The sequence below is a fragment of the Parasteatoda tepidariorum genome, chromosome 6 (assembly GCF_043381705.1).
Source record: "Parasteatoda tepidariorum isolate YZ-2023 chromosome 6, CAS_Ptep_4.0, whole genome shotgun sequence".
Taxonomy (NCBI): Eukaryota; Metazoa; Arthropoda; class Arachnida; order Araneae; family Theridiidae; genus Parasteatoda; species Parasteatoda tepidariorum.
In genome coordinates this window covers 85,117,295-85,139,883 of record NC_092209.1, presented here as the reverse complement: position 1 = coordinate 85,139,883, position 22,589 = coordinate 85,117,295, and the positions used below count along the sequence as shown (strand labels likewise).

The window sequence follows — 22,589 nt, the reverse complement described above, 5'->3', positions numbered from 1 at the left end:
CTTCATCAAAAAATAACTTCAAAAACAATTATTGAGTATTAGCTTTCAGTGTTTTGCAAAAAGCTATTTCATACATATTTTGCTATTTAAAGAAAGGAACTGGTTTTAAGCTAATTTTTCATTGACTGTATAGTCCTTATCATGCATTTAAATTTGTTATTGACAACAGGTGTTAAAAGAACAAAATCTTATTAAAAAATAAAGAAAGATGACATTAAAAATTTAAACTTATTAGCAATTGCTATTTTATTACAAAATAACTAACTAATCTTAACAAGCTATTTTTGAAGAATCAGCAAATACAATGATCAGCAAACTCACAAGATTTATTTTTCAAATCACAACACAAGAATTAAAATTTTTAAATAGACATGGTTCCAGAAATTGAGAATTAGTAGAGTACAAAATCTTAATCTAGAATTTTTTTAAGAAGAAATTTTTTAACGTATTTTTAATGAAAAAAGATTACAAACAATTTAACATTAAGAAACAAATCTATATATATTAAGACTTCAAATCTATAAAAACATGACATATTTTTGGAGAAAAAAATGGATGAAATTTTCAATAAAAAATTCCATTAATTTCAATGTTCATTAAAATAGACACTTGATACCATATTTTCAACATACTTCAAATTAAATATGATTAGTAAAAAGCTGCATTCTAAATAAAAATTGCAATAAACTAATTATAAACAGCTACCATAAATAGCAAAATGTGTTCACATAAAATGAATTACATAAAACTAGAACCATATTACATATAAAAGAAAGTCATAAATATCTGCAAACATAAGTCAAATGTAAAAGATAAGGTAAATAAAAAATTTTTACCAATTTAATTTATAAATAAATATAAATACCTACATACATAAATAAATACAAGATAATAACCATGGATTCCATAAATTAATTTTTAATTGAAAAACATTAAATCATTAGACAGTATATTGATTACGTAGTTTGTAATTTTTCATAATATGAATGATAAATTACAATTAATTCATGTTTGAAATTGGAGGCTCTAAAAATATTACACACATAAGTTGAACTTTTCATAAGATTTTATAACAGAAACAGGACCCAAAACAGGATTTTTATAAAAACACTTTTAATGAAAAAATTTTTTTTAATAGTTTAAAAGAATTATTTTAAAATTGTTTATTGTTACTAATTTTGCTATTACAATTAACATTCAAAAAATCTTTGTTCAAAACTGGAGAAATCCAACAAAGATTTTTTTTTTTTATCTTGGTCATAAAATTTTGTACGGGATAAATATTTCATTGCTGATTTTTACTGATTACGCCATTGTAAACTATTTTACAGAATCACCCAAACTTTAAAAACAATATAAAAAAATTTGACTTTAAGACCAACATAAAACCCGAATAATTATACATACCAAAAAGAAAAAAAAATAATGCTTGGAAGTAAAGTATGATGAGATTAATGAAACAAAACCCAAAATCAGTTAAACCAAATTTAGACAATATTACTACAGAGTGCATAGCCAAATCTTTCAACAACAACTTTTAAATATTTTTTAAGCACTCAAAAAATATTTTTAAGCACTATATACATTAACAAAGTAATTTTCAAAGACTTTACATGATCACGATAAAATAACTAGTTTCGGACAAAGAACTCTTTTCTTAATTATACTAACCATTATAAAATGTTCGAGAAATTTTTCGGTTTAATATCAGAGGGTGGAAAATGAAGCCTGAAAGTGGGAATATCTTCCAAAATGAGTAGTACATGAGAGTGCAATAATCATACCGAACCCAGTTCAGTAGACGCACATGCGGACTTGCAAGTATTTCATCAAGCATGTAAAATGATTTCAGCTTTCATACGCTATGGATTGACGGTAGGTCGAAATAAATTGTGGTTGAATCCATATCACATTTTATCCATCTCATACAATTTTTCATCAAAAAACTTTGAATTTTTTTTTATTTGTAATGCCAAATCTTAGATTTTACAAGCAAATATAATAGAATGAGAATGGAAGCATGGAAAAGTTTCACTAAAAAGCAAAATTTTATAAAATACTCATAATAAATGTCAAAATTATTTAAGTCGAATGTCAATAACTGATTACTGTTACTGACAATTTTAAGACTGGTTATTTTCAAGGTATGATAAAGGAATTTTCCAATTTTTTTGTTGTAAAAAAATGCAACTTTCCCTGTTTTTAAGGAATTAAAATAAATTCCTTGACAATTCAAGTTTTTTCTGTTCTCCCTGATTCGTGCGAGCCCTGTTCCAATTATGATTTTTGCAATAATCTGTTGATAACATCAGAAAATAGAAAAAATACCAATGAATACGGCTATGTTTACATAAAGGTAAGGTGGGTAATAGTAAAGGTCTGTGTGGGGTCAAGAAGAGAGGTTGACAATAGAAATTTTGTTTCATGCATTATGTGCTCATTCAATTGAAAATATTTCATAGTGTTAATTAATATTTGATGAATTATAAACACAAAAGTTCAAGTGTATGTTCAATTCTCTACAGTTGATAAAAGTTTGAAAAATCCCAACCTACTTTCCCACCCTAAAAATGATCTTAAAAATCAAAATAATTTTAGGTAATAAAATAAATATATTTCTTTTTATAAATCAATTTCAATCCCAAAGATATTTTAACATAATATTGCTAGAAAAAGTGACCCTACAAAGAGTTAAATCAATATTTAACTTCTACTTAATTATCGAAAAAAAAAAAAAACTGTTTTATAATAGATCGGTATCATGTTGAGAAGACATGTGCTTCATCATAGATTGCTTTGAAGAGAAACCCTTTGCACATAAGTGACACGTGAATTGTCGCTCTCCCGTGTGACTTCTAACATGTGTTTTTAAACTATCTCTTCTTGCAAAACTTTTACCGCAATGGTGGCAACTGTAAGGTTTCTTTTCAGCATGTGATGGTAGGTGTCGCTTAAGCAAGGCTTTCTTAGAAAATGCCCTCTCACACACGTGACACACAAAACTTGAACCTTGTTGACCAAAAGAGGAAGAAGATGAATTAAGATCTAAGTTAGGATAGATGAAATCTGAAAGCAGGAACTCTGAAAGAAAAAATGAAACATTAATTTGTACAACGATTTTAATGCAACCAAAAGACATTCTAATTTGTTTCTTAAAAAATAAACAATACAAAATTTATAATGCTTTAACAAATTTTTTATTATAATTTATTTATTTCATAAACAATCCCTCTAAATTAAGATAAATGATACATGTACAGAGTTACAAGATCTTTCGATTTAACACATTTATAAGACATTTTTTACAACTAAATATATACAATAATCATGCTAAAGTTATGTATAAATATATGATTTTAGCATGCTGAACCACCTTTAACAGGTTTTGTACAACTCGAGATAAATATTACAGAAATCAACTGTTGATTTTTTTAAAGTAAACTTTTGGTAAATACCTAGTTAGAAACAACTGTTTAACAAATAAAAAGAATATGCCAGAGGACTTTATTAGCCTACAGAAAAACAAATTTAATGGCCATTGAAGTTTATGTAGATACTAAGTTAGTAATTTTTGTTTTAAAAAAGTAATCCATGATACATTAACCTATATATATATATATATATATATATAGGTTAATGTATCATGGATTACNCTAATATATATATATATATATATATAAAACTCCACATGTTAATGACTTTATAAAATACTACATTTAAGAACAAACTTACGCAATTTTAAAAGAGAGGACAAGTTATAAAATTAAAAATATCATCTTTGTAATGTGTAAATAAGGAAACATTGAACAATGCAAAATATGATAATAAAAATGGGATTTTTTGACTACAGTGTACAATCAATTGAGTGGTGCAGCAAAAGTTGACAATCCTCAAAATTGTCACAGGTTAATGTATCATTAAAATGAAATACTGTAGTTTTTGGAAAGTTTAACTTTGAAATTTTGATTTAATTCTATTTATGGATAGTGCTAAGTGTCATTCAACAGATAAAACATTCAATAATGTGAAAGTTATGTTTCTGTTCCCGAACACTACAGCCTACTGTCAACTACTGGATTAAGGTATAATCCAGGCATTTAAGTTGCAATATAGGAAGATGCAAATGAGGAAATCAGCTTCTCTGGTGTCAGAATCTGCACCTGTAGTTCAACTAATTAAATCATTAAGTGTCCTAGATGAACTGAACTGGATTAGTACGGCCATCAAAAAAGTAAATCTGTTCAAAAATGATTTTTTAAAGCAGGATTTATAATTTCATCTGAGATCCAGAGAAGATAAATGAAAGTGACAAATATTGAGAGGAACACAAATAAAGGTTTACGTCGGTTGGTATCAAAAATATGCACCCAAGAGATTTTGTAAATGTAGATAAAAATTTAACAGTTCTTTCTACTTCTGAAATAAATGCAGAACTGATAAAAGAGAAAACAGAGATAAGCGATGACGGTGTAGAAAAGTAAGTAGAAGTCACTGAAACAGATCAAAGTAACTGCAAAATAAAATCTTGTTCTGATGTACTAGAAAACTTTCACGACATCAGAACTTTAATAATGATGATGATGAAGAACTGTATTATAAGACTATTTACATTATCAGTAATCAGGAAAAAAGTTTGCTTTTTAAAAAGAATAAACAGCCATAAATAGATGATTATTTCATAATGTTAATTATAATGTAATAAATTATGGTTCAGTTCTGTTCATTTGTAATTATGTATTTTTTTAAAACTTTTTTTATTATTTGATACTGTTTGGAATCTTCTATATTTTTTGGAACAACAAATTTTTTTTTATAATAGCAACCACCTGTTAAACACCAGTCACTTAAGCACGATCCCGTAAAGAAGTGTTGTTCAGAGAATTTACTGCATTGCATAAGCTGAGTAATAAATCATACAGGTCGTAAAATTTTTTTTTTCACCTTTAGAGAAAGATATGCAAGATTAAATGAAAACCTATTTGATGTTTTGTTTTTGGCTTTCCGTTTTATCAAGACACTTTTGTTTTTCAGCCCCATTGTCTAGTTTTTCCACTCTCTAAGCATGATTTTTTCCAAAAAAATATTTGTCACTAAGCAATTACTCTAGCATTAGTGCTCTCGGACTAAAAACCCAAATTTGGTTAATCTAGGCAGTAATAAATGACAACTGAAACATTATAACAACATCCAAACCACCACAAAAATGATAGCAATACTTCAATACAAATCAGCATTTTTTTTACAACAAAAAGATAAACACATTTTATTTCATAATTAAAAAAATAGTATATACTTTAAGATGTATTCAAATTAAATACACCTATTTAAAATTTCAAAAGTCTTAAGACTGTTTCTTTAAAGTTCTGTCGTCAAACAAAATTACGTTTTTTACATAAAAGAATAAAATTAATAATAATAGGCTATTTTCATAACTTCTGAGAATTGGCAACAGTTCTTCATGACTGTGCGATCAAGTTTAGCCTATACTTAGCCTGCACCCTCACAGTAATTCTCATGTAAAACACCAATAATGTAAAAAAAGCCAATTTTGTGAAAATGAAACGAGTTTGTCATCTAATTTCTCAGGGTTGCCACTCAAATCTGAAAAAAAAATTCCCTGTACATATTATAAGCGATATATTAAGAGGAAACAACAATTACTGAGCTATAGTGGGCTAACTATATATATTAGTCTTAATTGCTAGAAAAACAGCTGAACATACTTAAATAATGCTATAGTAAATGAAATAGTTTAGTATAGCTGAAATATCATGTTTAAATATCCTATAGATTACGCTATGAGTAGTCACCATTTTTTAAAAGACAAAAGATAGAAACAAAATTCCCTGTATTTTCCCAGTTTGTAAAGAAAAAATCCAAATTCCCTGTATTTTCCCTGTTATTTTAGATGATTTTCAAATTCCCTGTATTTTCCAGGTTTTCCCTGTGGAGTGGCAACCCTGTTTTTCATCAAAAAGTTTTTTAAGGCTGTATTATCTGTGCTCATAAAATTTTGCAAAAATGGAGAATTACTAATTGCTATTGAAAATTTTGAAAAAAATAAAAATTACTAAATTGATAATGTTTTTTAAAATTAATAATTATAAAATATTTAGATCATTTATCTGTTCTGAATGGCAAGATGGTACATAACTGTGACTTTTTTATTTCCCAGGCAAAAGAGTTTTGAGAAACACTACTGAGAGAGATATGTAAAACTATATTCCCATACAAATCACAAAAATTTTAAAAATTCATAAAATAATCAACACAAATTGTAACACAATTAAATAAAATGATACACATTTGAAGGCACACTTAGATTGAGTGTACATGTTTCAAGCTGTAATAAAGTCTGCAAAAGTGAAGACTATATGTGACATGCTTTCACTAATACATGACTTCCCATGTGTCGCATAAGATTTCCTTTTTGAGTGAAACTTTTACCACATTCTTTACAGGTGTGAGGACGTTCCCCTGTATGCGTCATAAAATGAATTTTAAGAGCAGATCTCTTAGGAAATAATTTTCTACACACGTTACACACCCAAGGACTTGAATAACTGGAAATGTTACTGGAATTAAAATTGTCTGGAAAAAAGAAAGAGAAAACTATTGTAAGAAATTAGAATTGAAAATAATTTTCTTACATTATAAAAAAATGCTGCCAGCTCTAACAATGCTGTGTACATGTTTTATCTCAAGTATGCTTAAAATAATGCATTTTAAAGCAGAAAATACTTTATAGTTTGGCAAAAGTAAGACTTAATTTTTTAAGGATGTTCAATCTTAAATACATAAAAAAGGGCAATTCAATAATAAATTTCTTGAAAAATAGCTTGCCATATTTAACAAAATAAACATAAAAATCAAAATAACTATTAGTATTATTTTATTTTTTTAAATTCAATTGATATACACAAATTTTGGTATAATTTTTACAAATGCGAGCTAACAGATTTTTGAGAACTTAGTTTACATAACTTCGATCTAAAGTAACACTATAACAGGGTACGAAGCCTGATTTTTCAACAAAAAATAAGTACTTTTTAAGCACTCAAAATTTTAATTTAATCACTTTAAAAAAAAAATTATAATTAGGATCCGCGCAGTAATAAAAATTATTTTTCTCTATCATTTAAAGTTCTTAATTTATAAACATAAAATCAATAAAATTCAAAAAGATTTTTAAAAACATTACATAACTAGTTACTGATAAATAGAGCAGAGAAAATTGTGAAAATCATGAATTTTTTTGTAATTCAGGACGACAATCCACACGGCAAAGAAAAAATCTCTTTTTAAAAGATAGAAAATTAAGCACTTTTGACAACCCCCGAATTAAAAAAGCACCTTCTAGGGCTTTCAAAAAAAACGTAAATCAAAAATAAGTACCTGTAAGCACTTTTTAAAAATGCATGCATGGAACTTAAGATTTGTTTTAATACGTTTAAGTTTAATATTTTAAGGTGAAAAACAAATTCAATGTAAGAAAATTTTAAATTAAAATTCAATGTACCTTATGGCAAAAATATATATAAAATAAAAACAAGGAAAGAAAATGTAGCAAATTTTTATAACAATTTGACACAACACCCAAACATTAAATCTTAAACACACATAAGTTTTGAAACAACCATTTAAAAAGTTTTATAATTCAATATATCACATACAACATATGTACAATTTTTACAAAAGTGATCAAATTGATATTTGATAATGTAGTATGCATAAGTAGTATGCATTTCCACATAAGTTTTCAATAAAATGGGATGGCTACAAACTTTTACAGAGTGATTTTATTAAATTTCCGCAAAGTTTATATCTGATGGAATAAATTCGATAATTAATTTTTCAGTAATATCTTATCTCTTATACAGAAAATATTGCAAAGCATTTATACCAACGATTAGCACTAAAATTAAACATTTTTTTTAAAAAAAGAAATTATAACTGGACGGATTTTTTTAGAAAAAGTAACTTTAGTAACTTAAACTTTAAAGTAATTGAAACAAACCTAACTTTTAGGATATTTTAATTGAATTACCTGACTTTTCCTTATTTTGTGACCATCCAGTGTAACCTTAAATATTATAAAAACAGTTTAAATAAAAACTGAAATTTATATTTAAAAAAAAAACAACTGAAATTTAAAGAAAATATATATAATACAATAATTATTATATCCGACAAGAGCTTTTATTCTGCTCAAATAATGTTTGACAATAAGTTTTAAAATTTGATACATGTAGCAGTACTAAATGCACTTTAAGAAAATACAATTTGTTTACTGCTAAATTACAAAAATGCGTGTTATTACTTTTTACTCCGAGGTCTTCAAATTATAACAAATACAATAGAAGATCCTTGTAAGGTAAATCTTGAAACAGGATGCTTTGCATTATATGGAGTTTTGTGTTATATAGAACATTTAACATGTTATTAAATTTATCTCACAAAAAGGGCAGTATGTATGAAACAGATCAATATTAAAGTTTTTAAAATAATTTTTAAATGCAAATAACTGACACAGAAATATGCACGTGAGTATTTATTATTTATAGAAAAAAATTTGAAATTATCAGTTACATTACAAATAAAATCCAATAAATTTATCAATTCTGGTTTTCCTTAGAGGTTATAAGTTTAATGCAGTAAATGGAGAATTGTGGTTTATAGAACTGAATTATATAGACCTTCTACTGTATTTACAGTCATTTTTACACAGTATTCACACTGTAATACTGTATTTTAGCCATTTTTACACTTCCATAGATTTAACAAATAAAAAAATCACCATAACCTGGAAATATTGCACCTTCAAAATACAACCATCATACGAAAAATATAGTTTTTACTCTTTTCATTTTTAACAAACAAGACATCACTTGATAAAGTCAATGTTTAGAAGCTATGTGTTCTAACATGTGTTGCTTAGAAGAGAATCGTTTCGGACAGAAGTTGCACACGAAGGGTCTCTCTCCGGTGTGGCTTCTTAAATGAGTCTTTAGGTTATCTTTTTGAGCAAAGTTTTTACCGCATTCGGTACAACTGTATGGTCTTTCTCCAGTATGAATAACGTAATGCCGGTTAAGTGAAGACTTTCTGCCAAATTGTCGGTTACATATGTTGCACACGTGACAAGAACCATGCTTACGAAAGTTGTAAGAATTAGAATTTGGAGCACCACCGAGATACATTTCCACTGCAAATAAAAAAAAAAGAAATGTATTAGCATTTCAAAATATTTATCAGTGCACTTATTTGTGTAAATAAACAGGTAATGCTCTGGATAAAAAATTGACTGATGGATAGACTGTTGAGTATAATGGTAGTACTAAACTCAATGGCGCAACAGCCCATGGAAGGCCGAGGTCTAATATGCCCATCCTAGTTTTCTTGACCTTGGGCTTTCGGGTACAAGACCAGATGCTCTGCTTGGGCGGTCAGCAGAATGAGGAAACCCCAGTGTTTCGTCTCCAAGGTTGCTTAGTACCCATTCTATCAATCCTCTGAAGGAATGAAAGTCCGAGTCAACCATGTCCGGCTTGAGAATGTCATGAAATTATCTGGCTGCAACTACAGTGAGCCCTTCTCCTTTTTGATCATGTCAAAAGTGAACATTACGTGCTCAGACTAAAGCAGTTACATACTCAGACTAAAACAAATAGGTAAAGTATAGAAATGGACATACAACAGTTTCAGTTCTATAAAAAAGAAACTTCCTTAGTGTCTAAACACCAAATGACAGTAGAAAAGTAAAGTCTCTTTAATTTTCTACTGTCTGCATGTTTGGGGAATGTAACATACTCAGAGTAAAACAAATAAAGAATAAAAATGGACATACTACAGTTTCAGTTCTATAAACAAGAAATTTTCTTAAGAGTCTAAACACCAAATGACAGTTAGCCTCTTTAATTTTCTACTGTCTGTATGTTTGGGGAATGATGGGAGTTTTAAAATTTTAAATGTCATTCTAGGAAACTTCTTTGCCAATAATAGACTTGACCAATAAATACCTTTAGAATGAGGCTCTGAGTATATAGATCTAAAACCTATCAACAAATATTTCAGACTGTTAAGATTTAATTCTTTCTAAGTTCAATGGTTTGCGAATCAAATTAGCCTAAATTTAGTCAGGGTTGCCACTCAAATCTGGAAAAAATTCCCTGCCCCCCCCCGCGTACATATTATAAATAATATAAAGAGGAAGCACAAGTACTGAGCTCTTGGGTAAGCTATAATGGGCTAACTAGCTGCCAACATAGAGAGAAAAAAATCCAGTAGATTTCACGAAATAATATAAGTAATCACGATAATTGTTGCATAATGAACTAAATATTTTAGAATGTAGGAAGTTCTAGGGATTTTTATAGTCATCAAAGTAGAAAAAACTGCAATATTCTTCTGTTATGATTGGCATTAAATATACTTGAAATGTTATGTATTATGTTTACTCATAATTTTGAATATTAATAGGCATTTAATTCATCAAACATAGTTCAAAGATTTTTTTAAATTAATTTAAAAAGAATACTGTGAGGAAAAATAAACTGAACATTTTAGAACAAAAAATGTTTTTAATTGATTTCTATAAATGAAGTATGTATTCGTATTAGTAATAGTTTTTAATTATTCAAGCAAGCAAGCAATAATCTGCACAAAAAATTAATTTCAAAAAGGATTTTTAAAGGAAACTTACTCAATTTTAAGGAATTTTCTAAAATTTACAAAAAGCAGGTGAATTTTAAATAAACCAGTAGACCAGAAGAAACTGGCAAAATCCAATAGTCTACTGGAAAATCCAGTAGAGTTGGCAGCTATGGGCTAACTATACTACTTTTAATATCTGGAAAAACTTTAAAAAGAAAAAAAGGAACAACTGAGCATACTTAAATAATACTATAGTAAATGAAATAGTTCAGTATAGTTGGAATATCACCCTTAAATATCCCACAGATTACACATCGAGTGGTCACCATTTTTAAAAATACAAAAATAAGAAATAAAATTCCCTGTATTTTCCCACTTGGTAAAGAAATAAATCAAAATTCCTTGCATTATCCATTATTTTAGGAGATTTTAAAATTCCCTGTATTTTCCAGGTTTTCCTAGTGCACCCTGTTAATTCCAAAACTTATCCCAAAGAATATGAAAAAAAAAACATTGAAACAAGAACAAAAACAAGTTTTTAATAGTTTTATAAAATCTATATCAGTTGTAACATTGTATCAGATGTTATATCAAATATAACATGTTATCAGATGTTACATTTACATCATATTTTCCTTTTATCAGATGAGTAAGAACTGTCAACTTAAAATTTAGAATCGAACAAGTTGTATTCTAAACATATTTCTGTCATAACACATATAAAAGATAATAAATCAAAAATATTCTGTACAACATTTAGTTACAGTGTGAACAAAAGGAAGAGAGAATATAAAATGATTAAAATAAAGCTTGATTTAAAAACTTTTAAACACAATTATCAGTTATTAACACACCCTGGAAGAATTACAAAAATAATAATTATAAATAAATACTTACATATTAAACAAATTAAATCAGTGTTTATTAATTTTTGTCCCAGTATTTTGAAACCTATCTAGGAAAAATAGATAAGAAAGAAGCTTCAGAGTTTAGAAGGATTAAATTACTGGCGCTAAAAATTCCGGGAAAGAAATTTCTGAAATGACTGGGATTGGTTACGGAACCTTCCGTTGCATTATTAAATGTTAGAATTAAATGGTGAAGAGATAAAACTTTAAGTGAAAAATTAAAGTATTTGACTCTTAACAAAAGAACAATGAAATTTTATGAATTTAGTTTTATTTCGTTATTAAAAATAATATTAACAACATTATTTCACTTACATTTTACAGAGCACTTTTGCATTAAGATAAACACCTTGATATTAAAAGTAATATTTGAATAACATTAATAATTATAATGTATTACAATTACATGACAATGTCCATTTAAGAGAGGTGACAACTTTTCAAACTAGCTATCAGTAATCAGAAATACAATATATATAACGTTAACAAATTCAAATTAGTACAATTTCAAGCAGTTGTTACTGCTTAATTCTATGTAAATACATACCTTATATTCATGAATTTACAATGAAGTAAAAAAACTAGTACTCGAGTGTTAATTTTTTTTCGATACTGGCTACAAACCACAAATTTATAAGGTTTTGGTAGAATTTTTACTCTTTATACAGAGAATAAACTTTTGCAATCAGGATTAAATCAAATGTAGTGCAATTTAAATACCATATTATACTGAACTAAAGAAAAATACTTATCAAGAACATAATTTTGACTAAAAAATCATAATAATCATGGATAATCATAATATAGATTAGTGGGCACCTTTGCAACTAGAGCACTTTACACAGAGTATAAAACTCTTTATACAGAGTATAACACTCTTTATACAGAGTATAAAGCACTTTATACAGAGAATGAACTTTTGCAATCAGGATTACATCAAATATAGTGCAATTTAAATACCATATTGTATTGAACTAAAGAAAAATATTTTACAAAACCATTAAAGTTATTTCCTATAAAGTGAATGCCAATTATTCTTCGCATAATTGGTGCAGTGAAACTTTGTGAGTCAATAAGCGTTGTTTAGTTGAAAAGCTTTTTAAACAGATATTACAAGCATATGGTCGTTCTCCTGTATGGCTTCTTACGTGCGTTTTGAGATTTGATATTCTAGAAAAACTTTTACCACATTCTTTACAGATGTAAGTTCTTTCACCAGTACATGTTAGATAATCTCTGTGATCACTGAAAAACAAAAAAGAATAAAAGAATATATCACAAATATAACAGGTATTTAGGGATAATAAAAGAAGAGTATGCAAGCAGAGCAGACTGATAACTTAAATAAGGAATACAAAAAATTGCAGTCATCAACTGTTGCACCACAAATTATAGGTTTAGAAAAATTTTTATATAATGAGACCCTTTTAAGGGTCTTAAAAACATGCAGGAAATAAGAGCTTTTACAAAGCTTTTTAGACACTTACAAACGCTTAAAGCAGAACACTTGTTTAAGTTTCGATTATAACCTTTTCTTCTGTAAATTATATTTACAATTTTTAATGTATATTCTGCAAGTAAAAATCTATTCAATTTTGTGTAAAAAATCTAATAATAAATTCTTTAAATCGAACACCAGTGTTGTAATGCGAAAGGCTTTTTTTATTATATTTATTTCTTTTTTTTAAATTGGAACACAAATTACTGCTTGGAGGAAGGGGGAATTTTTGATCAACAATTATCGAATCATTTGAAGTTATCAAAAAATTTTTTAACTTTAAGGTTTTATCTTATTGTTTTATTATTGCATCAATAATTTTCCCTCCATTCACCTAAAAACCAATTCCAAATATTTTTATTTGCATATTTATTTTAATTATCTCAAAAATCAGTTTACAATACATAGGAGTTTACAGATGAATAAATTATTTATTAATAAAACTTGAACTTCATTAAAGAAATTTTTCCAAACTAACTAAGTAACTCTTTACCAACCACTATTTCTAGAATAGAAACAGCTACAAGGTAATAGAAAGTAGAGTTTGTCTAATTTCCAATTTAACTAAATGTCTAGACAATTGTTTTCAAATTTAGCAAAGTAATTCTTCAATTTGCTATTATCATGAGCAGATTAAAATAAAATCTCTCTATTTCTTTTCTCAAAAGAAAGTAAAGATTATCAAGTGGAAATTAATACATAATTTCCTTAAAGTTCAGAAACTACATTCCCCCTTTCAAAAAGGTGATGAAATGTCGCACCTGGTGTTTTTTGGCCTCATTACACCACTGCTGAAAACTCAAAAAAATAAACTGTGACACAATGTCACCTCCTCTTCCACAGAGCATCTCTTAAACACAACAATTAAAATTTTAGGAAAGGCTTTCATTTGATGTAGAAGTCACCACATGTAGCAACCATGTTTTCTATTTCATTGTCAAGGTGATGAGCATTACTGGTTGTTTCTTCCCTAATAATGTTGGAACGGGAGCACAAATATTGTATCCTTCTCAGAACAACAACTGATCACCAAGATAGAAAATGCAGGGATAACTATGTCATAAAGATAGCAAAGCCAGGTGTGGCTTTCTTTATGACATTCCTTAAATTTTTGCGATTAAAAAACGGTCTGTTAAAAAAGGAAACTGTACAAAATAAATCATCTTTATACAAGTTTCTCTAAAATAAATTTAATTTTCAAGTGAAACTTACTTAGAAGAGACCTTTGCTTTCTCATGACTTGCGAGATGCCTTATGAGGTTTCCTCTCTGGATAAAACTCCTGCCACAGTCACAACAGGGGAAAGGTCGTTCTCCAGTATGCAAATTAAAATGCATTTTAAAGCTGTCATTGCTGGGACATAATTTGCCACACACATAACACACAAAAGCATTCATCTCAGCATTGAAGCAACAATCTAAAGTATTACTGGAATATTTGCTCACTAAAAGAAGGGAAAACAAAACTTGATAGTTTAGACACAAATTTTAATAACTCGATGTATGTTGATAATTGATGAAGTGTCGCCATATGTCCAAAAAGTCAAACAATGAAAAAAAATTTTGTTACTTACCTTTTTCAACCCTTAACCTTCCAATTACAAGCAAATTTAAAGAAATGATTACTACTTATTGATCGATTATACTACTTACTGATCAAAAACTTATTGGGACAGCCTTGGCCTGTCATAGGCTGTAGTGCCCAAGAAGAAGATCACTATGACGGTTTTAATAGCATTAAAAACAATTACAGAATTAGCAATTTCATCCAACAGTTTCAACAGTAATGCTATATAGTGGATAAACCTAACCTAATGTAAAACAAATATATAATATTTTAAACTCAAATGAAAATTTAATAAAAACATATTACAATAAAACTTCATGCTTGTATGGCATACACACTGGCCAACAACGGAGATTTTACTAACCAATCCAATTTTGGGTTTACGACTACTGATGTTCAACTTTGTAGCCTTGTAATTTTGAACCCAATCCTCCAGAAGACAAGGGAACTCCTGGATTAATTATTGGGAGAAATTTACTTTGTGAAGGACTTTTTTATGGAACTAACATGCATTTGAGTTACGTGGAGAGGAAAACAACGAAAACCTCCCACGGTTAGCCTGGCGACAAGGAGACTCTAACCCATGATCCTTCTACCACTGAAGATATTTCACGTCTACATTGTGGTCGATGCAAGCCGGGGGCGGAATTCGTATTGACCCGTCATTGCTGAGATTTGAACCTGGGTTCATCTCATTGAAAGGCGAAATGCTCTATCCCCTGAGTCATCACGGCTCGGCTTAAACTGTTAACACTCAACATACAGCAGTACTGGCAATAGCACCATCTGTTGAGGAATAAGAGAAGTACTTTTGCCATCGGTGAATATTTTATCAGGATTTTTTATTTTATTTCTTCAACAAATATGGAGAAATTTGAGAATATATAGGTAAACAGGAGGTAGTTGTAAATACAGGAGTCTTCGTTAAAAAACAGGACACTTGGCTTGTATGGGCATAGCATGGGAAAAAATCTAGTAGATTTTATAAAATAATATAAATTTTATGATAACAGTTCCATAATATTTTAAATATTTTTCATATAGGGAAATTTAGAAATTTTTATTGTCATCAAAATACAAAAGCTTTATTACACTAATTACTATAAATGGTCCGCAATATTTTCCATTTGTGATTGACATTAAATAAATTTGAATTGTTTTTCTTTTTTATTATTATGTTTACTTTTAATTTTAAATAATAGTAGACAAGTACATAAATCATTATTGACAATCAAAAGATTTTATAACTTAAAAAGGGAGTTCGGAATAAAAATAAACTGAAATTTTCAGATTATAGAAAAAGAAAAGCTTTAAACTGATTACTATAAGTGAGACTCGCTTTACTACATACTAGTAATACTTATTTAAAACCAAGCAAGTAATAAATTGTGTTAATATTCTATTCCTATATGGATATTTTTTGAAAACTTACTCAGTTATAGGGAAAATGTTCTAAAATCTTCAAAATGTTCCAAAACCAGAAGAATATTTATTATATCAGTAGAAAATGACAAAATCCAGTAGTTTACTGGTAAATCCAGTAGATTTGGCAGCTATGCTATATGGTATTTGAAAGTTATTTTTACCACTCTCACTCTTTTTCAACTCTCGCAATAGTTTTGAAAATATCCTATTTCATGTATCTTATCTTTTTTTCAACATAAATTCCGGTTTTGGTTAATGGTTTTTAAAAGTCAATGTACAAATGCTTTTTAAAAATATTATGAAAATGAAATTAAGAAATAAAATCTACTTTTTTTTTACATTAGAAAATACCATTCCCTGTGGTGGATTAACAATATATTCAAAAACTTTAAAAATTATATGCATTTTTTAAATTAATTTTTCCACAAGTTAGTAAGCAGTGCCATTTTAACATATTTCTAGCTATTTAATATTAATTATTTCTTTTTGGTGCTTTTTTAAACTGCAATTTTACACGCAGCCAGATTGAAAATAGTTTACTAATATCAAAAACTAAATTTATAAGCAAAAATGCTCAACCTTGGGTACGATAAGCTATTTTTCTGTACTTGAAATATATGATCCAAAATAGCTTTAGCTAAACTATTGGAAAAAATTTCTTCATCAAAATTTTTACCACTCGTTAAACACCATTTTTTTCCTCTTAAACCAAGTTCATATGAAGAAGGGAAAAAAAACTGAAAATAGATATTTTTCACTCAAAGATACATTTGCAGTGATCTTTATTCCTTTGTAACAATGCTAAAAATTATGAGCAAAATCCAATTTTTAACAAAATAATAACAGGAAAACAATTGCATGGAATATAGAACTTAATTTACACAAGAATAAGGCTCAGGTAGTGCTTACTTAACTAGAAGTAAGGCAGATTGACAATAGTTATAAAGAAAACAGGGTTTTACCACAGTTTGATAGAAATTGCTATGTTAACCGCTTTGCTGTAAACAGAGCAAAATTAGTTAACAGCAGTGGTTTGCCATGTCAATTTCTTTTCATTTCTAAAAATGGCTAATGACATGGAGAAGTCTGTGTACCAAATATTCTACATTAATTCTGGTTTAATGACAGTGCCTAACAAAAATTAAGAAATATTTTATGCAAAAATAGGAAGAAAGAAACTTTTTGGGTTATGAAGCTTGTTTTTTGCAAGAGAAGAAATAAAAAGCTTGTATTATGATGCACTAAAAAGTATTTTTAGCATAAATAAAGCATTCTGAAACAACTAATTACTCATTGGCCAAAGAAAATTCACTAAACATAAAAAATACAGACTTACATAAAGCAATTCAAGAAAAATATCACACAGTAAGATAAAAAAAATTATAAATTTAGTTTCATTATAAATTTTTTGAAACAAGAATAACAGGACTTTTAAGAAAATATTTTAAATAAATGTTCCTTATAACAATGACATTAAAAAATTCTTTTCTTTAAAAAAAAAAGTTTCACTTATATAATATAACTCAAATTATATAGTAGAAAAGTCTTTAAAGTGAAAGTTACATGTGAGAATATAATATTTCTGCATAATGAGTTAATGCATATTTCATAAATGTCTTTGTTGCATACAAAAAGAAATGATCAAAAAAGGTTTCCATAATATGCACACAAAAAAGAGAAGAAAATTCTCTTAGTATGGTGTAAAGAAGTTCAGGTTATGAGATATAACTTAATTGGTACTGTAGAGAAGTTTTCCAAGCGAATGATGATGAGTAATTACATGTCTCATGAGGTTCCCTTTTTGAGAAAAACTTTTGTTACATAATTTACATTTGAAAGGACGTTCTCCAGTATGTGTAAGAGAATGCATTTTAAGGCCCGATCGGTGGGGAAATATTTTGCCACACACATTGCACTGATGAATAGCAGAAATATCAGTAAAGGAACTGAAACTGGACTCGGCAGCATTACTAGAATGAAGATGCACTAAAATAAAGAAAGAAAGAATTATAAAAATCAAGAAACTTTTCAAACATTACAGAAAAAATATATATATAAAGACAAAGTATTAAAGAATAAAAATAAATTTACAAATAATGAAAATTACTTGCTGCAATACCTAATTGAAAAAACTATTTGAAAAACATGTTAAGAAACATACAATTTTTAGTACTGAACAACAGGGTGGCAAGACATAACTTGGACACAAATGCACTAAAATTTTAATGAAACAAGGAAAAAATTACGATCCATAACACAATGACAAAACATTTCAAATTTTGCTTTGATGCAGAGCTGTCAATGTGTCAAGAAAGTTTCAGCTATCAAGTTTCAGTTTCAATCTAGATTGCAACTTACCTACTGATATTTTTCTTGCATCAAGTTTATTTAGGAATCCCCAATTCAAATAAGGTTAAGCACAAATCCTCGTGTCCAAAACGGACCAGAAGGAAAAATCATTGGATTTAAATCTGGGGATTAAGATAGCTATTCTTTTGCTGTTAAATCAGGAAAATGACTTGAGTAAATTCAGTTCTGTGTGCTGCATTTATACACATGTTTGAGAGCATGTATTAATCAACACTTAACATAGAAGTTTCCAAATTTTAGTTGCAGATAAAAATATTTGGTTTCAAACTTCGTCAAGGTTATATCTTGTCAGTTTGCATACTACATAAATGGTGAACCTACTGCATTGATTCCACAGTTGCCACAGCAGAGTTTTAATTTGGGATCGAAATACTCGAATACGCCACCTGGGGAGAAGACCGGTTCCATTTCCTGACCCTCCTTCTCTTCTTAGTTGTAAAGGAATGTTCTACGACATTTTCCCATTTCTTAATATATTTTGTATTTAACTGTCAAGATTTTTTTTAAAAATTTCAATGTCACTTTCTTGAAGAACTATATTCAATGTAGTTTACAGTTCCACATAGTTTCCTAACTTGAAACTTTTTTATCTCTTTGAAAATCAAGACAGAAACTAACATACTTCCTTCTCCAATGAGTCTCCACACACTAATGGTGAAAGCATGTAAAGTGTTGCCGTATGTAGAGAGTTCTGCTCTACGCCAACTGCAGCCCATTTTGATTACACACAATGATTTATTGGTTGAAAAATTTAAAAACACTGAAAGAAATAATGTCCTCCTCAGAAACGCTGTAAAAAATTATAAAAACCGAATTTCACACACTATTAAATGAAACAATGCCCACCAGTATATCAATGCAGTTAGAAAGCATGGATGAGGTCATGGTTTGAAATGCCTTGTTTCAGCACCATAAGGAATTAATATAGTTGTCCGGTCTTATTCTTTACTGCAAATTCATAGATTACCTTATGTACTGACTGCATAATAATTATTTGCAATCAAATGGTAGCAAGTTATTAATTTTGATTTTGTACAGAACTTAGCTGATTAAAAATGTTCATTAACAATAAATTCTCAATTTGTATTTTGGTTTGAGCATCATTAATTAAAATCTCTTCTATTCACGACTTCCATGAAGGAAAAAAATGCTATTTGTGCAAAAATTCAATAATCTGCATTTCAATCACCTTAATATATTTCTTAATAAAATTGAAAACCAGTAATATATTTTCTTTAAACAGTGGAACACAACATTTTTTTCTTCTGAAAATAGCACTTTTTGAAAAAGAATACTAGACTTGATAAATTACCACATTTTTGAAGTATTCATATTTTGCATGCAGCAATTTTTTTTCTTCTCAATTACAAAATAATTTGTTCCCTGTCTTTCAGAATAAAGAATGGAAAGGTAAATTAGAACAAACATCTCTTAGTTTTTTATAGGTTTTTATTCTAAAAAAGTAAATACATAAAATATTCTTATAACAAAAAACATAAAATAAAATAAACTATTAGTTAAGTTTTCTTATTTGAATCCCTTATAACAATCTTAGAAGTTTTTAAAAGAAGTGTTGGATAAATGCTTCTTTATTTTGTAATGAAGATTTTTACACATTTACAATTTAAAGACCCTAACAACTTAAGAAATAATCTATGCACTGAACTTAAATGTTAATACTAATACAGAGATATTACACAAATTTTTTATAAAATTTTTTGTATCCTCAAAAAACAACATCGTTTGAAATACGTTAAGAACAAAATTATTTCTAAAATGTCTTGTTTAAAAATAATTCGAAATGAAAGGCTTGGGGCAAAGTTATAATAATCCACATTTTCAAACTATTTAGGAGAGCATTTTAGGTCAAATACACCATGAAATCATCAAGATGTTTTGATGTATTCTGCGGTTATCTAGAGAAATTCCCTAAAATTTATACCTGAGGACAATATTAAGAAACAATTTGATTGAAATGTTACAGTTGAAAACATTGTGGCTAATTACTATGTCATATCAATTTTTTTGTATGAGGTAGTTTCTTATTTACACACTTATTACAGGGATACTGAGAGGAAATTATTATGAGGATTAAAAATTTGCATTCTCCTTTTATATTTAAGTAGTAAATACAAGTATCGAAATGAATAGTAGTATGAATAATAGTTATAAATAATTATTATGAATGAACAAGTATGGAGAAATTCTATAAACTACATTTCACCGTAAACCATACTAACTTTGCTGGTGTAAACTATGATAACTAAAGTGAAGGTGTTTCGATAATTAAGCATAGGCCTCACAGGAGTCTGATATTTGAGGAGAACGTGCGAGACGAAATTAATTCTTTTTTTTCCATATCAGTTAAACATTTGAAAAAAAATTAATCTATTTCTTATTCTTACCTGCAATGAATTAAAATCACGAATGCTGGATGAAAAATTTTCAGTTCGAAATACTGAAGGGGACTTAATAACCTAGGGAAGGGGGGAAGATAATTTTAATTATTGACAGGGATGCATATCCACCGTTACCACCACCAATGTCGCCCATGCAAGAACACAAGCTTTTTACATTATTTGTTAAGAGATTACAATTTCTAAGACGAAGCAAACACAAAATTGATATAATTGTTTGTTATTAGTTCTAAATGCAATTCTAAATTCAATTTTTTTCAGTAAATAATAAAAAATGTGTTCCTTAATAAGAGTAGTACACTTAGTTTTAACTTAAGACCATTGTAGCATAAGAACATACTTCAACAGGAACAGAGACATTTAAAAACAAGACACTATTACATCAATTCCCCTTTGTTTAACATAATAATCCAATAATAATAATTTTTAAAAATCTAATACCAAATTGAATATACATATAAAACATAATGCCATATGTAGTCACTATTTATAAAACAAGGAATAAATATATCTAGTTTACCATATCCGTGAATATTGCCTATAAATTCAAACACTACCACCAACAGTAACTTCCTGACTATGAAATTATCCTGGTTTTCTTTTAGCTTGTGGGGAAAAAAATGGTTTTAGAAAAAATTCTAAAAATTGAAATCAAAGACGTCACATGCAAAAATTGTATATACAATCATCAAAGTTTATTATGGTGAAATGTTATGTGATATGTCAAACTTCGTTTAGTAGAGAAACATTTATCGCATAAGTTGCAGGAAAAGGGACGTTCTCCTGTATGACTCCGCATATGTACTACAAGATTTTCTTTTCGACGGAAGGTTTTGGAACAATGGTTACAGTTATAAGGACGTTCTCCAGTATGTTTGAGATAATGCCTGATGAGTAAAGATTTTGCACCAAAATGCTTGTTGCAGATATTACACACATGAAGCATAGTATCCTCATAAGTGTAGTCAGAAGCAGACAGTTGAATGTCACTGGAACAAGCTATACCTAAACATTGAAAAGAATAAATAAATATAACATTAGATTTTCATGTAATACCAGAACATGAAGTTCAAAAATAATAGTTTCTCAGAACTACTACTCATTAGATCTACTACATAGTAGAACTATTACTCAGTAAAAACGTGACACCAACTTGCTTGTTATAGATATTACACACATGAAGCACATTACCCTCATAAATGTAGCCAAAAGTAGACAATTCAATGTCACTGAAACAAACAATACCTAAGCACTGAAAAAATTAACAAATATAGCATTACTTCTTCATATAATACCAGAACACGAAATTCAAAAATAACAGTTCTTCAGAACTACTACTTAGATCGATTGCAGAATGTTACATTGGTACTATTGAAAAGAAGTAGTATGAAATAGCGCATAGTTACAATTTCTGCATTGCATATTTCTCTAGTCTTCTAATGCAATATTCTGCAATAAAAAGTATTAGATAATAGATTAATGATCGTGAAGCTGTTAGTCGCAACTAACAGTTCACTATGACATTTTCGGTAAATCATATTAACGCTTTGGTAAACTGTTCATAATTCCTCTTCTGAGCTGATAAACTAATTAAAATTTTTTTTTAAGGGTGGGTAGCTCATAGCAGGGTTTAAAAATGGTATAGTAGCTCAGATGCTTCTTAAGTTGGGCGATCACTGAACTAAATAAATTTATCAAACATGAATACCTTAGGGTGGAAAATTGGTCAACAAGGATGAGGGGAATATAAGC

The 22,589-nt window shown here is 28.3% G+C and overlaps 2 protein-coding genes across 2 annotated transcripts in view; both read right to left on the bottom strand.

The window, feature by feature from the left end:
• Window positions 1–214: 214 nt before the first annotated feature.
• Window positions 215–22,262, bottom strand: LOC139424838 (zinc finger protein 568-like). Its single transcript, XM_071181879.1, has 6 exons — window positions 18,409–22,262; window positions 14,272–18,036; window positions 12,595–12,806; window positions 9,038–9,205; window positions 6,398–6,591; window positions 215–3,157 (listed from the first exon to the last, which is right to left on the bottom strand). The coding sequence occupies exons 2-6, from the start codon at window positions 14,454–14,456 to the stop codon at window positions 2,744–2,746; spliced, it is 1,173 nt and encodes a 390-aa protein (XP_071037980.1). The 5' UTR covers window positions 14,457–18,036; window positions 18,409–22,262; the 3' UTR covers window positions 215–2,743.
• The window catches only part of LOC107452481 (zinc finger protein OZF), a 20,156-nt gene continuing 12,289 nt past the window's right edge, over window positions 14,723–22,589 (bottom strand). Inside the window, exons 4-7 of the mRNA XM_071181878.1 lie at window positions 21,687–21,842; window positions 19,043–19,210; window positions 17,831–18,036; window positions 14,723–14,869 (exon numbers count right to left, since the gene is read on the bottom strand). Coding sequence (XP_071037979.1) covers window positions 14,723–14,869; window positions 17,831–18,036; window positions 19,043–19,210; window positions 21,687–21,842 — 677 coding nt within the window. The remainder of the gene's footprint in view (window positions 14,870–17,830; window positions 18,037–19,042; window positions 19,211–21,686; window positions 21,843–22,589) is intronic.